This window comes from Heterodontus francisci, chromosome 41 (assembly GCF_036365525.1).
Source record: "Heterodontus francisci isolate sHetFra1 chromosome 41, sHetFra1.hap1, whole genome shotgun sequence".
NCBI lineage: Eukaryota > Metazoa > Chordata > Chondrichthyes > Heterodontiformes > Heterodontidae > Heterodontus > Heterodontus francisci.
Window position 1 is genome coordinate 16,884,486 of NC_090411.1, and position 17,683 is coordinate 16,902,168.

The following is a 17,683-nucleotide window of genomic DNA, read 5'->3' on the forward strand; positions in this document are numbered from 1 at the left end:
GATCACTATCACCGAAATGCTCTCCCACCGAGAGATTTGCCACCTGGCCTGGTTCGTTGCCAAGCACCAAATCCAATATAGCCTCCCCTCTAGTCGGCCTATCTACATATTGAGTCAGAAAAGCTTCCTGGACACACCTGACAAAAACTGCTCCATCCAAACTATTTGCACTAAGGAGGTTCCAATCAATATTAGGGAAGTTGAAGTCATCCATGACAACAACCCTGTTACTTCTGCACCTTTCCAAAATCTGCCTCCCAATCTGTTCCTCCGTGTCTCTGTTGCTATTGGGGGATCTATAGAAAACTCCCAATAAAGTGACTGCTCCTTTCCTGTTTCTGACTTCCACCCATACTGACTCAGTAGACAAACCCTCCTCGACGACCTCCCTTTCTGCAGCTGTGATACTATCCCTGATTAGCAATGCCACTCCCCCACCTCTTTTACCTCCCTCCCTATTCCTTTTGAAACATCTAAACCCCGGAACATCCAACATCCATTCCTGCCCCTGTGATATCCAAGTCTCCGTAATGGCCACAACATCGTAGCTCCAAGTACTGATCCATGCTCTAAGTTCATCACCCTTATTCCTGACACTTCTTGCGTTAAAATATCCATCATACTGGCTGCAACTTTTCCCTGTCAACTGTCTAACCTTTCTCGCAGACTCAGTGCACTCTGTATCTGTGCTCAACAGCTACCCCATCCACTGATCCATAGCTCTGCCAAACTAGTTTAAACCCTCCCGAAGAGCTCTAGCAAACCTCCCGCCCAGGATATTGGTGCCCCTCCAGTTCAGATGCAACCCGTCCTTCTTGTACAGGTCCCACCTTCCCCAGAAGGTATCCCAATGATCCACATATCTGAAGCCCTCCCTCCTACACCAGCTCTGTAGCCACGTGTTCGGCTGCACTCGCTCTCTGTTTCTAGCCTCACTAGCACGTGGCACCGGTATCAATCCTGAGATTACTACTCTGCTCGTCCTGCCTTTTAGCATTATGGGATGGATTTAGTTCTCCCCCTGGCGTCGGGGTCCATGGTGGAGGGGGGGGGGCCTGATGATGCCCCCGGGAGAGGGGCTGTTAAGCAACCATGGTTAACAAATGAGTTGAGAGACAGCATCAAACTAAAAGGCTTACACAAATGCAAGGAAAAGTGAAAATTTAGCAGACTGGGAGACCTATAAAAAACAACAAAGGGTTACAAAGAAAGTAATAGAAGGCAGTATGAAAAAAGACTCACAAGGAATATCAAGTTAACAGTGAAACTGAGAAAGAGTGAGGATGCAGGGAATGTGGGCCCATTAAAAACAGATGCAGATGAACCTACAATGCACAATAAGGAAATGGTAGACTTGATAAATTAACTTTTTAATCTGTTTTCAAAGTGGAGGAAGTTAATAAAATACCAGCAGCTCAAGGGAGCCTAAAGTTAAGTCAAAGGCAGAAACATTTTGGGTTTAATATAGGTAAACAAGTGATCGAGAGAATACTGGGACTTATGACAGATAAATCTCCAGGACCTGATAGTTTCCACCTGAGGGTATTAAATGAAATAGATCCTTCAGCCATGTTTTTTCAAACCTCTCTAGTCTTGAAAACTGTGCTTTTGGAGTCAATTTACAAATTTCACTCTATTGTTAAAAAGAGGGAGATAGAGAAACCAGAAAACTACATACCTATTAGTTGAACATCAGTTGTGGGGAAGTTATCAGAATCTACCATCAAGGACAGAGTAGTGGAGCACTTGGACAAGTGTCAACTGATCAAAAAGAGAATCTAGAACACAATCTTACAATTAGAGCCAGACCATTCAGGTGTGAAATCAGGAAGATAAAATAAAAACAAGAAATACTGGAAATACTCAGCAGGTCTGGCAGCATCTGTGGAGAGAGAAGCAGAGTTAATGTTTCAGGTCAGTGTGGTTGATAGGGCCCTCAACCGTGTCTGGCCCATTTCCCGCACCTCTACTCTCACCCCTTCCCCTACCTCCCTTGCCCTCACTTTTCACCCCACCAGCCTCCACATCCAAAGGATCATCCTCCACCATTTCCAGTGTGATGCCACTACCAAACACATCTTCCCCTCTCTTGTCAGCATTCTGAAGGGATCATTCCCTCCACGACACCCTGGTCCATTCCTCCATTACCCCCAACACCTTGTCCCCTTCCCATGCAATCGCAGGAGGTGTAATACCTGCCCTTTTACCTCCTCTCTCCTCACTATCCAAGTCCCCAAACACTCCTTTCAGATGAAGCAGCGATTTACTTGTACTTATTTCAAGGTAGTATACTGTATCCGCTGCTCACAATGTGGTCTCCTCTACATTGGGGAGACCAAACACAGATTGGGTGACCACTTTGCAGAACACTTCCGCTCAGTCCGAAAGCATGACCCCGAGCTTCCGGTTGCTCGCCATTTCAACACATCCCCCTGCTCTTGTTGCCCACATCTCTGTCCTGGGCTGGCTACAGTGTTCCAGTGAACATCAACGCAAGCTCAAGGAACAGCATCTCATTTACCGATTAGGCACATTACAGCCTGAACATGGAGTTCAATCATTTCAGAGCATGACGGTCCCCCCTTTTTATTTTTAGTTATTTTTTCTTATTATTTTATTTTAGTTTGTTTCACTTTTTTTTTACCATGTGCCTGCCCATTGTTTTTTTCATGTTTGTGCTTGGGGCCAGGGCTGTTCATTTTTCTGTCAATTAACACCCTCTCTGCACTGACGCTTTGTCTTTCAGCACACCATTAACATACTGTTTGCCTTCGCTCCATGACCTTCTCGTCAGTTATTCTCTGTGACCCTCTGTCCTATCAACACCTTCTCTTCTGTTATCTCTTGTCCCAGCCCCACTTTATTTGCTTAAAACCTATTACATTTCTCACCTTTGCCAGTTCTGATGAAAGGTCACTGACCTGAAATGTTAACTCTGCTTCTCTCTCCACAGATGTTGCCTGATCTGCTGAGTATTTCTTGTTTTTATTTCAGATTTCCAACATCTGCAGTATTTTGCTTTTGTTTTAACAGGTTGTTTGCAGCAGTTGCCACGGGCAAATAGGCCTGCCAAGTCTCTGGTCCAGGCTCCCAATCATTCACTTTGATTTGCCTACTCTGAAATATTAGTCCCCCAGTATCCGGCCTGAGACTTGTGAGCCACTTACCTCGCTCAGCATCTATTCACCAGCCCATGCCCGCCCCCTGCTGTCTGCCTGGGGCCTACTGATAATCCAAGACCTAACCTCCTCCCGTTGCTCCAGCAACGACCCCGGAAAAGAACGGCTGGCGTGCTGCGAGCTGATTGGCGGGGGCGGGGCTGCGGGGTGACATATATACACGTCACTTCCTGCCGGCGGCCTCTTTGGCTGCCGGACTTCCATACGGCGTTGTAGCAAGTGAGTGAGGTTGGACTGCGGAGCGCATCCAACCCGTTGTGGAGAGGATTAAAAACACAGGCACACTAGGCCTCTGCAGTTACAACTAGAACAGCATATTGCTGAGTAAAATAAACGGCGGGTGGGAGATTGATGCACTTCTGTCAGCGAGCGCGCGGCAGGGTAGGCCTCAGGCTTTGGGACCAGGTTGGAGCTGGAATCGTGCGGCGATTACCTTGCTGGCGGTTTCATTTACGTCCTGGTAGATGGGTCGGGCTTTTATTTTAAAGCGGAGCCCGGTCCTAGGCCGCAGTCGCTTGTCAGAGGGGCGACAAAATGACATTAAAGGGGCAGCTTACCACGTGTAGGGTCCGAGCATCACGTGACTGGGGTAACACACCACACCCCCCCCCCCCCCCCCCCCGGGATGGCTATTGCTCCCAGTCATGTGTCAGTAAGAGTCACAATTTACACCTGCAGTTGCCAACTTATAGGTTGGCATTTGTACCATTTCTAATTACCCTTGAGCAGGTGGTGAGCTGCTGCCTTGAACCACTGCAGTCCATGTGTTAGGAAAGGAGTTCCAGGATTCTGACCCAGTGATGAAGGAACAAATGATATATTTTCAAGTCAGTGGGTGGCAGTGATCCCATGTGCCTATTGTGTGCCCTTCTAGATCGGGCCTGCGAGTCTGGAGCTGCATGCAACTCTTTAACATCTCGTTTGTAGCTCCCAAGGTTTTCCAGTTTGATCGCATTAACATGAGAAAAGCTTTTTAAAAAATTGTCAAAAGAAAAAGCTGTGTATTTATTGTGGGGATAAAAAGCTGATCGTTGTGCTATATTTTACAATTCTAACAACAAACATCATTGTGCTTTAAATCTGTTCAAATGGTATAACTACACCATAGTTATAGATAAAAGCAAAATGCTGTGGATGCTGGAAATCTGAAATAAAAACAAGAAATGCAGGAACCACTCAGCAGGTCTGGCAGCATCTGTGGAAAGAGAGCAGAGTTAACATTTCGGGTCAGTGACCCTTCTTTGGGGTGGCGCAGTGGTTAGCACCACAGCCTCACAGCTCCAGGGACCCGGGTACGATTCTGGGTACTGCCTGTGCGGAGTTTGCAAGTTCTCCCTGTGTCTGCGTGGGTTTCCTCCGGATGTTCCGGTTTCCTCCCACATCCAAAGACTTGCAGGTGATAGGTAAATTGGCCGTTGTAAATTGCCCCTAGTGTAGGGAGGTGATCGGGAATATGGGATTACTGTAGGGTTAGTATAAATGGGTGGTTGTTGGTCGGCACAGACTCGGTGGGCCGAAGGGCCTGTTTCAGTGCTGTATCTCTTTAAAAAAAAAAAGATGCTGCCAAATTTTGCTGAGTGGTTCCAGCATTTCTGCTTTTATTCCATAGTTATAGATAATGCCTTTGGTTTGCGGAATGGGTTTTATGGTTGTGACCATTATTATTTCAAATATAGCTGAAACAAATAATTCTGAATGTGCTATTGGAAGCTTTACCATGAGAATCAGTAATTGAAAAAATTGGCTTAATTCTATGCATTTTGCGTTATAGTATTAAAGAAAACTTTATTGACAAAAATATACTTAAAATTGTGAATTCAGAGTTGGATTCATTTTAATTTTCCTTTTTTCTATTGATAATTCAGTACATGCATTATATATGCAAATTATACATTCTACCAGAGTTAGCAATTTGCTTTAGAAATGTTGAAATTTCGCCTTGTGCTCCCAGTAGCTTTTATTTTTTGCAATTTTTTTGCAAGGTTCTTCAGGTAGAAAAAATGGTTGTAATCCCTGTTCTAAGTGGCGGAGATTACATGTTGGCGAGGTATTGGCGAAGAAGCCATAACTAACTGCAGCAGTGCCTCTTATCGATTGTACACACTGCAGTCACAGTAATTGTAGATATTATTCTCCATGGCATGCTGAGCCGTGGTAGTTACCAACCATTTGTTTTCGGCATTGTCTTTCAGCCCCCTAATCTCTGAGGGCTGAGTTTGAAAATGCTTGGTAGGCATGAGTCCAGCAGATTTGATTTAATTGTTGCTTGATACTTTGATATAAGCTGGGGCAGCAGTTGAAATGGTAATACAATGGCAAAATACTGCGGGTGCTGGAAATCTAAAATATAAGCCGAAAAGGCTCAACGCTCAGCAGGTCAGGCAGCATCTGTGGAGAGAGAAACAGTTAACGTTTCAGTTTGATGACCTTTCATCAGAACTCTGAAGTTGTTATTGACCTGAAGCATTAACTCTGTTTTACTGCATTGATGCTGCCTGACCTGTTGAGTATTTCCTGTTTTTATTATAGTTGAAATGGTAAAATTTGGCAATTTGTCCCAGGGCTAAAGAGTTTGGGGGGGGGGGCAGGGTAGGGGGTGAGGCAACGGATTGGAGAAGTTGGGACTGTTTCTCTTGGAGAAGAGAAGGTTGAGAGATTTGATGGAGATGTTCAAAATCGTGAAGGGTCTAGACAGAGTAAGTAGGGAGAAACAGTTCCTGTTGGTGGAAGGATCGAGAACCAGAAGGCACAGATTTAAGGTAATTGGCAAAAGAAGCAATGGCGACATGAAGAAATTTTTCATGCAGTGAGTGGTTGGGATCTGGAATGCAATGCCTTGGAGTGTGGTGGAGGCACATTCAATCTAGGCATTCAAGACAGAATTGGATTATTATCTGAAAAGGAAGAATGTGCAGGGTTACGGAGGGGTGGGGGGGGGGGGGGGAGGTGGGTGACACGAGGTGTATTGCTCCTTCAGGGAGCCAGCACAGATACGATGGGCCGAATTTAACATGTGCAAGACCTTGGTTACAGTTGCTGAATTGTGTGGAGTTTTGGGTATTCATAAAGGAGTGATGCAAATTAAAGGCCTGCTCGGGTCTGCAAAAAACAACCCGACCCTGCCCAAGTCCTTCCATTTTTTCCCGCACCCGAACCGACCATCAGTTAGCTTACTTTCTGTTTTTCACTTTCTTGCTGATCTGCCCAAGCTTAAAATAACTGTTTAAAAAAACATTTCTAGTCCAAAAATTAAGATCGGAGCCGCTTACCTGTGAGAGCATGTCCGACTCGGCCTGAATGCCGGACCCAGAAGTGCAACCCGACACATGTCGTTGGGTTCAGGTCGGGTAGCAGGCCTTTAATGCAAATAGTGGGAAAGGTTTAGTGGCGATTCACTAGGATGCTGCCAAAGTTGGGGTATTTTGCTTACAAAGTGAAACTTCAGAAGTGAGGGCTTTAAGGTGCAGCCTGATGCCAAAAGGATGTTAAATGAACAGTGATAATAGTCTTTGGTCAGGAATTAGCAACTGGGCACAAAAGAACAATTCTCAAAACAAGTTCTGTAGTGGATTAGCAGAAAGTGGAATTTACTCCTGCAACTGTTCTAAGGAATTTAGGACCATTGCTTTCAGCTTGCAGAGGGTTTAATGGAGAGCAAGCAGGAGAAAGAGATTAGCTGAGGTAGCTCTTAGAGAAAAACTGGTGCAGAAGTCTGTGGCCTGGGCCATCCTGGCTGGATTGTGAAGTTGCAAAGGTTTTTCAGGCTAGAGACTAAGCAAATATAACCTGAGATCTTTGGCTTGTAGACTATTTACCAGTTGCTCCAGTCGGGTAGTTGAGCCTCAGTGATTTGTAAATCACCTAGGATGAGGCTCTACAAGGTATAAAATTACATGCTGAAGCTAAGAAATAGCAGTAATGTAAATGGTGAACCCTTAGAAGTGGATAATACTGGTCATGTGTAACAAGCCTTTCAGTGGCTAAAGGGGCAAAACTTACCATCTTGGTACAATCATTTGTCAAAACTGATAAAGGATTCCACTTGAACTATCAACCCACCTTTTCTCTGCAAAGATTTGTCTTGTGTTTTTGGTGTTTATTTCCAAGGGCAATCTGCTGCCGGTTGTGGAGAGTGGTGAAATTGTCTGCATGTGTTCCATGCTTGGGTCTGTTTAATGTGTTGGCTTCTCATCCCTCAGGTTACCCATCGTTGCTTCTCACGGGAAACGTTCACAATGTCCGGAGGTCTCGATGTACTGCAGATGAAGGAGGAGGATGTCCTCAAATTCCTCGCTGCTTCTACCCACCTGGGCAGCACCAACCTGGATTTCCAGATGGAGCAATATGTCTACAAGAGGAAGAGTGATGGTAGGCACCTCGCCAATTATGAGTCAAAGGGGAAAGCTTAAAGAACACGTGGAAAGGTTACTTGTCATTGTGTAGAGTTAGTGTCCAGTCCAATGCCAATGGTCCCAAAAAGCTCACTCTAGTCAGTTCCAATCTGGTATTTTGGAGAAAGCTCCTGTTGGATGCATTTCCTGTAGTAGATGGGAATTCTTAAACCACTCCTGTTGTGGCTTTAATATTTGTGCTGAAATTAAGGGAATTCGTTCTGGGGAAGTGAGTTCTTATGTTCAAGCACCTGGTTTCAGAGTCCAGCTCTACTTCAGTAATTTGCCAATCTCAGCAGAACACCTCAGATCGCTGTGATATCTCATAACATCTGGCTCTCCTTAAAATGTACCTCCATGTCCTAGCTTCTAGTCACCTGACTTAGATTTTTGTCTGGTTACACTCTGTGAAGCACTGTGGTGCGTTTTCCTACAGTAGACGGCACTTTATAAATGCAAGTATTTATTTCCATTTCTCACCTGGCGTCATACACGTGTTGTGCTGTCGGCCCTTCCAGCCAGTAGGCTGAGGAGACTTTATTCTGTTGGTCTAGGCTCGATTTCAACTCTGGTCCCATTGAACCACCTAGTTTCCGCAAGTCCTTTGCTTTTAAAAAAAAATTTCTTCATGGGATGTGGGCATCAGTGGCAAGGACAGTATTTATTACTCATCACATTCTTATAGAGCCAGAGAGATACAGCACTGAAACCGAGTCTGTGACGACCAACAACCACCCATTTATACTAATCCTACATTAATCCCATATTCCCTACCATGTGGTAGGGACCACATTCCTTCAATTCTCCTACCACCTGGCTACACTATGGGCAATTTACCATGGCCAATTTTTCTATCAACCGGCAAGTCTTTGGCTGTGGGAGGAAACCGGAGCACCCGGTGGAAACCCACGCGGTCACAGGGAGAACTCTCAAATTCTGCACAGACAGTACCCAGAACTGAACCCGGGTCGCTGGAGCTGTGAGGCTGCGGTGCTAACCACTGTGCCGCCCTGAGGTGTTCAGTCCAGGAGCAAACAGCTTTCTGAGTTTCTCTCAGCAAATTCAAATTCAAACCACCCCGACACTTAGTCAGTCATGTGACCAAACTGGTCTGACCACTTCTGTGTATTGGGGGAAGCAAGGACTGGGTCCCTTGTTCCAACACTGTCTGCTAGCATGCAAATGCCTTTCCTGTCAAGGGTTTGGCAATTCCTTGTGATAGGCCCTCTTTTCTTCCCAGCCACAATTTTAAGTTTTAATGTTCATGTGGTGAAATAACATGTGCCTCAGTCTTCGCAGGTGAGGGCCTGCATGACAGTCTTCTCTTGCCACACAAACAAAAAACAGTTTTAGACCACTAGCACGATTAAGAAGAGTTAAAAGACATTAAACAGGAGGGTAATTTAGGAGACATTTTATATTTTAACTTTCTTGCTAGGTAATTTCACAGGGCAGTTTAGAATCAACCATATTGTTGTGGGTCTGGTGTCACACAAAGGCCAGACTAGGTAAGGACGTCAGATTTCCTTCCCGAAAGGATGTTAGTGAACCAGATGGGTTTTTACGACAGACTGATGATAATGGTGACCATGAAGCTGAGACCATTTTTTTATTCCAGATTTATTTAATTGAATTTAAATTTTCCAGCTGCCTTGATGGGATTTGAACTCGTGTCCGGATCATTCATCCAGGCTTCTGGATTACTAGCCCACTATGCTACTGTACCGCTTATAATGTGTATAGTCTAGATTTAAAAAGCTCAATATACTTTCTTGTGATGAGCAGGTTAGTTGAAAGTTTGCTCTCCCAGTAAGTACGAAGGTTGACCTGTTTGCAGTGAGCCGCATGGTTGGCGAGGTCTTAAAAGGGTAAAATTTCAACATATTTCTGTGGAGGGCCTGCACTGTGCAACACCAATCAATGAGAAAGAATGCAGAACTGTATTGTGACATCAGGCTATATTCCCCATATTGCGTTGAAGCATTGCTCTGTTGAGGCAGCATGCAGCAATCCCAAGAGGAAGATTCGAGTCTTGGAGGCGGTGCAGAGAAGGACTGATGTTCAGCGTTGGGGAATTGACAGGGAAAAATTGGTGTTTTTTTTTTTAAAAAAAATTTTTGTTGCACGTTCTTAAAACTCAGTGCTGAGGTCAGTTCCTGGCCAGTGAACTCTGGGTGTCGGAGATGTGCTACAGTAAATCTGGCAGGTGTTTCGCTAACACCACTAGAGTCTCTGACTTGATGAGTGGGGTTTGATAGTAGTTCCTGCTACAAAAGGCCAGTAATGTGCAATATGTTCTTGCACTCGAGGATGTAGGGGTTTCCATGCATCTGGAAATAATTAACAGCAGGTTGATTCAGGCTATGAAGGGGCAAACTGTTGCACTTTGAATCTTTTTTGTAATGTGGCTAGAGTTCGAGGCTCTCAATAGTGTTCTCACCCTGTATTGCACTGTCCTGTACAATGGAAACTGCTTGACTAATTGGAAATGGAAGGGAAGGAGGAACTCAAGAAAATTAAAGTCACCAGGGTAGTGGTACTGAGCAAATTGCTGGAGCAGCAGGCTGACAAGTCCCCGGGTCCTGATGGACTTCATCCTAGGGTCCTAAAAGAGATGGCTAGTGAGATAGCTGATGTGTTGGTCTTAATTTTCCAAAAGTCCCTAGATTCGGGGAAGGTTCCATTAGATTGGAAAACAGCAAATGTAAACCCCTTATTCAGAAAGGGAGGGAGATAGAAAGCAGGAAACTACAGGCCAGTTAGCTTAACATCTGTCTTAAGGAAAATGTTAGTAGCTATTATTAAAGACGTTATAGCAGGGCACTTAGAAAAATTCACGGCAATCAGGCAGAGTCAACATGGTTTATTGAAAGGGAAATCATGTTTAACCAATTTATTGGAGTTCTTTGAAGAAGTAGCATCTGCTGTGTGTAAAGGGGAACCGGTGTATGTATTGTCTTTAGATTTCCAGAAGGCATTTGATAAGATAGCACATCAAAGGTTATTGCAGAAAATAAAAGCTCATGGTGTAGGTAACACTGGAATGGATAGAAGATTGGCTAGCTAACAGGAAACGTAGGCATAAATGGGTCATTTTCTGGTTGGCAAGATGTAACGAGTGGTGTGCTGCAGGGATCAGTGCTGTGGCTTCAACTTTTTACAATTTATGTAAATGACTTGGATGAAGAGACTAAAGGCATGGTTGCTGAATTTGCTGATGACTCAAGGATAGGTAGGAAAGTAAGTTGTGAAGAGGACATAAGGGGGCTTCAAAGGGATATAGATAGGTTAAGTGAGTGGACAAAGATCTGGCAATGGAGTATAATGTGGGAAATGTGAAATTGTCCATTTTGGCAGTAAGAATAACAAAGAAGCATATTATCTAAATGGTGAGAGATTGCAGAGCTCTGAGATGCAGAGGGATCTGGGTGTCCCAGTGCATGAATCGCAAAAGGTTTGCATGCAGGTTCAGCAAGTAATTAGAAAAGCAAATAGAATGTGATTATTTATTGTGAGGGGGATTGAATTCTAAAGTAGGGAGGTTATGCTTCAGTTATAGAGGGCATTGGTGAGACCACATCTGAAATACACTGTACAGTATTGGTCTTATTTAAGGAAGGATGTAAATGTGTTGGAAGCAGTTCAGAGAAAGTTTACTCAACTAATCCCTGGAATGGGCGGGTTGTCTTATGAAAAAAGGTTGGACAGGCTAGGCTTGTATCTGCTGGAGTTTAGAAGAGTAAGGTGACTTTATTGAAACAAACAAGATCCTGAGGGGTCTTGACAAGGTGGTTGTGGAAAGGATGTTTCCTCTTGTAGAAGAATCTAGAACTAGGGGTCACTATTTAAAAATAAGGGGTCGGCCATTTAAAGCAGATGAGAAATTTTTTCTCAGGGTCGTGAGTCTTTGGGACTCTCTTCCACAAAAGGTGGTGGAAGCAGAGTCTTTGAATATTTTTAAGACAGAGGTAGATAGATTCTTGGTAAGCAAGGAAGCGCAAGGTTATAGGTGGGAATGTGGAGTCGAGGTTATAAATAGATCAGCCATGATTATATTGAATGGTGGAGCAGGCTCGAGGACCAAGTGGCCTTCTCCTGCTCCAAACTCATTTGTTTGTATGTGCGAGCTGTCTCCAGCCTCTGCTGCCCAAAGCTGGTTGCTGCAGGTGTTGGAGCAATTTCCTTCCTTCCTGTAAGGTTGGGCCTGTTCGGCTTCCACAACTCCAGGGTGTAGTTAGCTGGACAGGAAAGAAGAATTTGCATTCATAAATTGCTGATCGCATCCTCAAAGTTCTTTACCACCAATCACTTCTGAAATACAACTCTGCACTTTTGCAATCCCTGGGGAAGGTACACTGAGGTTTTATGGAATTCCCTCTCTTAAACCCCCACATACCTCCCTCTCTCCTTAAAACCTATCTCTGTGACCACCTGTCTTAATATCTCCACGTGTGGCTTGGTGTCCAACTTTATTTTGACCATGCTCGTTGAAGTGTCTTGTGACATTTTAGGGGACATAGGTTTAAGGTGAGAGGGGCAAAGTTTAGAGGGGATGTGTGAGGCAAGTTATTTACACAGAGGGTGGTGAGTGCTGTGAACTTGTTGCCGTGGGAGGTGGTGGAAGCAGGTACCATAGAGACGTTTAAGAGGCATCTTGACAAATACATGAGTAGGATGGGAATAGAGGGATATGGACCCCGGAAGTGCAGAAGCTTTTAGTTTAGGCAGGCATCAAGATCGGTGCAGGCTTGGAGGGCTGAATGGCCTGTTCCTGTGCTGTACTGTTCTTTGTTCTTTATGTTGAAGGCCGTATATAAAGCAGGTTGTTTGTAGGGTGTTTAACATTTTCATAGAATGTTACAGCACAGGAGGCCATTTGGCACAATGTGCCTTTGTTGGCTGTTTGAAAGAGCTGTCCAATTAGTTCCACTCCCATGTTCTTTCCCTATAGCCCTGCAAATCTTTGCGTTGTTTTTTTAAAGTATTTATCTAATTCCCTCTTGAGGTTCTGGAGGACTGAATCAGCAGAGCTGAAGGGGAGGAGGAAATCGTGGGATTAATTCCGATTTGATACTTTGTGAACAGGTATTTATATCATCAATCTGAAGAAGACATGGGAGAAACTGCTTCTAGCTGCTCGTGCCATTGTCTCTATCGAGAACCCAGCTGATGTTTGCGTCATCTCCTCCAGACCATTTGGGCAGGTGTGTGCAAAAGCAATGATGTATTCTGTATTCTGTCAGCTGCTATTATAATTGTGCCATGCTGTGTCGTATTGCACATTATTAAAACTTGGGAGCTAGGGCCATTGTCTTGGCCAGTGAGCTTTCAAGTGTCGGAAATGTGCTATAATAAATCTGGCAGTTTTTTCGCTAACACCACAAGGGTCCATATGACTCGATGAGTGGGGTTTGATAGTAATCCTTGTCACAATTTATCTCAAACTAGATCCAGATTTAATTGATGCTTATATTACTGTGTAGTACTGCTTAACTTGTAGATAACTGGAAATTTTTGAAAGCTGATGGCAGTATTTAAGGCGATTAATACTGAATGTCTGGTATGAGAGATTTGCCATGTTTTAAAATTTCTACAGAGGTTTATTGAATGATGAATCCTTGTTGGGAGTTGCACATGTATATTATTTGCTCTAGGATCCTCATTCTGGAGGTGCTTGACTGTAGCACAGCTGCAAATGAGGGCTTGGCTGGGTGAACTTGCAAAATAGAAGTGGTGTTACCAACTCGTTCTTTCAGCATTTGTTTACGGTGACTCCTCTCCTCTCCCTCAGCGTGCTGTCCTGAAGTTTGCCGCTGCCACTGGTGCAACCCCTATTGCCGGAAGGTTTACCCCCGGTACATTTACCAATCAGATCCAGGCTGCCTTCAGGGAGCCCCGTCTGCTGGTGGTGACAGACCCTCGGCAGGACCACCAGCCCTTGACTGAAGCATCATACGTCAACATCCCCACCATTGCCATGTGCAACACTGACTCTCCTCTGCGCTATGTGGATATCGCAGTCCCGTGCAACAACAAGGTACGCTGTTTATTACTGTGAATTCATCTGATGTGGTTTAATTGCTGCAATTTTGACTTTATTCTGAAGTTTCTATTTTCTTTCTCCTCCCCTGGCAAACAAAAAGCCCTCTAACCTCTATTAATAGACAGGTAAATTTCCTGCTCTTGGGCCTTTACTGCCATGAAGTGTATGTTAGGGCAGCACGGATCAGTGCGCCATCTGGTTTCCTTACTCATCCAGTTATTCTGAACAGATGGGGTGGCAAGGTTGGCGAGCTTGCTCTCCTGGGGTACACAGGAGGGTCCCTGGTGAAGATTCTGCTCCCAACTAGTCGCTGTCAAGAGAACAAATGCATTTTCACTCTTCCAGTACTTGGTTCCAGTGGGAGACTTTGGAGGAACCAAATCTGAATTGGTTAAAAATGAAATGAGGTAATGAGAGCAAAGCTGAGCTGAAAGAGGAGATTGGACGTACTGGGGAATGGCCAATGTAATATCTGTTTTCAGTTAGGACCTGGATAATTGGAGGCGGTTAGTTTAACATCTGGCAGGGCGCATTTTGTAATGTTTAATCAAAAATTACTAATTAGTTGAAAAGAGTATAATTGTAAGTTTAAGGCAGGCAGATCGTGTCTGACACATCTGATATTCTTTGAGGAGGTGACAGATGTCGTGGATGGGGAAGGTCAGTGATTGAGACAGATATGGTAGATGGGTAATGGCGATGTGGTGGTTGGGGAAGTGCAGTGGAAGTAGTGTATATGGACTTTCAGAAAGCCTTTGTTAGGCATCACACAGGAGACTATTAAAGGGCATGGAATTAAGGGGAGGGTAGGAAATTGGATTGAACCCTGGTTTCTCAGTAGTTGTGACTGTTATATAGAGTGCACATTGCTAGAACTTGGAGCTGAAGCCAGTCTACGGCTGATGAACTCTGAGCGTAGAAAATGTGCGATATTATTACGCAGGAATCTCTAACCGACTGCTCGAGTCTCTGTCTCAGTGAGTGAGGTTTGGTAGTAATCCCTGCTACATTGCCAGTATAATACAGCTGCAGGTTCGGTACCAGGCTGAGAGATCTGGCTATTTAGGACTGCTCTGAAGTGTTAGAAAAAATGGATGTCAATTTGTAGTTTGGAATTGATTTAAACTAAACTCTTGAATCGAATTATAGCAATTCATAAGCTGCATCTTTTAGATGAGTCAGTACAGATGTACTTCATTACAAAATCTAACCGGGTTTGGGGGGGGTGTGTGCGGGGTGTGGAGAATGGGCTGCTAAGCAAGGTTTTACATTACAGCCGTGACTATACTGCAGGGCTGTAAAGTGCTTTGAGACATCCTGAGCTTGTATTAGGTGCTATATTATGGATTCTTTCTTTGTAATGTGAGGGTCCAGGTATGGTCTACTGCTGCCCACTATCGAGAAGCATGTGAATATCTGCAGGAGGGCTTCTGATGGTTTTGGGACAATTTTGCACCCATTAGTTTCTGCTTTCAAGTAACAGCCAACCATTGAAATGCCACTGTCAATCCCTCAGTTTACAGCACTTGGGCACACCCAATAAGCTGCTGATAGAGTACTGCTGGCTAGAGTTGCTCAGTTTGTATTGTAGATTAAGTGGTGTAAAATGGCAGATTAATATGGTTAAAGATGTGCCACACTAAAGAAATGTGGTAAAGTCAATCGCATTCAGTCCAGAAGACCCTAGAATTTATCAAGCGCTGTTGAGGATTTCAAACTTTCAGTGTAGGTGTCGGAGGAAGGATGGGAACCAGAGAGCACATTTCTCATAACTGTTTGCCTTGTGTGTTAGGGTGCGCACTCCATTGGTCTGATGTGGTGGATGCTCGCCCGGGAAGTGCTACGTATGCGTGGTACCATTGGCCGTGAACATCCATGGGAAGTGATGCCTGATCTGTACTTCTACAGGGATCCCGACGAGGTGCGTTTGATAAATAGTCAGTTTACTTTCTATTGACAGTATTAGTCTGGTTACCACGCGCAGTAACAGTTCTAGTAAACCACCTCGTTTCCTTCTCTCGTTCCCGGGCACCTTTGTGTCCCGGTTTTAATTTTTCCACTTCAGAATTGAGGCTTGCTGCCTTACTGGAATAATTTCATTGGGAGAGTCTCCGGTTTGATTCTGTGTGCCTCTTTCCGCATTGTCCACAGAGGGCGCCAGCAGCTACCCATGTAAATGTCTTCCTTTGCTCACTGTGTCATGACACTGTAAACTGTTGTCTCACTGAGTTTGTGTTCAAAGTCTCTCCCCAAGGCACCTTGGTTGTGGACTGTTAGACACGGTGTGTCTGATTGTCACCTCGCTCACCTGCCTGTGGTATCAAATGGACACAGTGTTGGTTCTCAGTGACTGGAAGACTGCAGCCACTCTGCTGCCATCGGAAATAGAAATGAAATGTTATCCATCACCTAATAAATCCAGCTGCTCGCCAGAGTGGCGCATGTCCTTGGTGGAGGCATCTCTGTTCAATTGATGAACGACTTGTGCCCGTTGCTTAAATGCGCTCTTGCCCTTTTTCTTTTGACCAATCCTGTTGCAGATCGAGAAGGAGGAGCAGGCTGCTGCAGAGAAGGCTGCTGGTAAGGAGGAATACCAGGGAGAATGGACAGCTCCCGTTGCAGAGTTCGTTCAACCTGAAGTTACTGATTGGTCTGAAGGGGTGCAGGTCCCTTCTGTTCCCATCCAACAGTTTGCAGCTGCAACCGGTAAAAACTTGGCCGAGACGCTGGAGGCGGCGAGTCCCTACGCCAAGCCAGCAACGTTCACTGCAGAGGCAACTACAAGTAAGTTTCAGCATAAACAGTGCCTTCCTAATGATTGTGGTTAGATGTGGAGGGTGGGGAGTGACCTTTAAAGAGCTTTTGTTTTTTTCTCTATTCCCTCCACCTTTTAGTGGTTAACACTTCCCTCTGACTCGCGCCCTGGGATCATAAGGGGTTTCATCCCCATTTCTAGGCCACGCAAGGACTATTGTTGGAAAATATTGACCGATGACCGACTCCCCAAAGCATTAATCTGTGCTAAGGAGGTTCCCACTTCCAGCTTGTCGGTTGTGCACATCTTATATTAGTCAGTAAGACATTATTTGCAGATTTAGATTGTGTGTAAGGTATCACAAGGGGAGAATTCACTGTTGCTGGTAGAATTTGTGGATTATAAAACTAGTCCAGCATTTCTACCAGTACAGAATTCAGTGTCCTGCGATAATCCAGCACAGAATCCTGTAGCCCACTACTGTCCAGGACAGAGCTCAGTAGCCTTGTTAAGTCTTTTTTTAACCAAAATGAAACTGGCTGAAAACAATATTTGGATAAGAGGTTTGTCTGGTTCAGTTTGGAGGTCTGCAGGTCCTGGTTTGGTGAAGTATCTGGGGAACATCTAAAAACCATGTGGGGTGGGTGGGGGGGGGGGGGGGGGTGTGTGGGTGGAAGAGGGGAAGAGTAGGTGTCAACTAACTACACCTTGGTGCCGGAGTAGGGGGCACCACTGTTAATTCTGAAGTGCTATGCGATCCTGATCCCCTCCATGATAAATGTGTGAGAAGGTGGTTTGTGTTGGAGTGCTTGCCTCAATCATTGGATTGCGGTTAGTACTACAGGATCCAGTGTTGGCCCTCTCTCCTTGGTCACTGAGATCTCCTCTGAGTGCAGGAATTCCCTAATGCTTTTCCCTCTGTTTCTTTTAACAGAGGACTGGAGTGCCCAGCCTGCTGCTGAAGACTGGTCTGCTCCCACTGCACAGGCTCCAGAATGGGGTGGTGCTACTGCTGATTGGTCCTAAGACTGGGGTTGGAGCTGCCTGGGAAACAGACCTGTCCCGTCTGCATTCGGTAGAAATGCAGGAAATTAAAGATTGTTTTTAAACATCCCTGTTTCGTTTATTGTCTGAAAAAGGTTGCACATTGCAGTCTGCTGTTTGCAAGAGGAACTCACCTAGTCCCACTCCTACCTTTTCCCCGTAGCCCTGCAAATTTTTCCTCTTCAGATATTTATCCAGTCCTCTTTTGAAGGCCTCGATTGAATCTGCCTCCGCTAAACTCTTAGGCAGGCATTCAATCATAGAATGGTAA

At 44.9% G+C, this 17,683-nt stretch overlaps 1 protein-coding gene and 3 non-coding genes across 4 annotated transcripts; all 4 read left to right on the top strand.

Moving 5' to 3' along the window:
* Nucleotides 1-3,313: 3,313 nt before the first annotated feature.
* rpsa (ribosomal protein SA) lies at nt 3,314-17,479 on the top strand. Its single transcript, XM_068019375.1, has 7 exons — nt 3,314-3,398; nt 7,379-7,547; nt 12,656-12,774; nt 13,362-13,607; nt 15,406-15,534; nt 16,154-16,397; nt 17,303-17,479. The coding sequence occupies exons 2-7, from the start codon at nt 7,415-7,417 to the stop codon at nt 17,392-17,394; spliced, it is 963 nt and encodes a 320-aa protein (XP_067875476.1). The 5' UTR covers nt 3,314-3,398; nt 7,379-7,414; the 3' UTR covers nt 17,395-17,479.
* On the top strand, nt 9,690-9,845 carry LOC137354853 (small nucleolar RNA SNORA62/SNORA6 family). The gene has a single exon (XR_010970506.1). It is a non-coding gene; the product is annotated as a small nucleolar RNA SNORA62/SNORA6 family (small nucleolar RNA).
* Nucleotides 12,845-13,005, top strand: LOC137354854 (small nucleolar RNA SNORA62/SNORA6 family). Its single transcript, XR_010970507.1, has one exon. It is a non-coding gene; the product is annotated as a small nucleolar RNA SNORA62/SNORA6 family (small nucleolar RNA).
* On the top strand, nt 14,472-14,625 carry LOC137354856 (small nucleolar RNA SNORA62/SNORA6 family). Its single transcript, XR_010970508.1, has one exon. It is a non-coding gene; the product is annotated as a small nucleolar RNA SNORA62/SNORA6 family (small nucleolar RNA).
* Nucleotides 17,480-17,683: the final 204 nt, after the last annotated feature.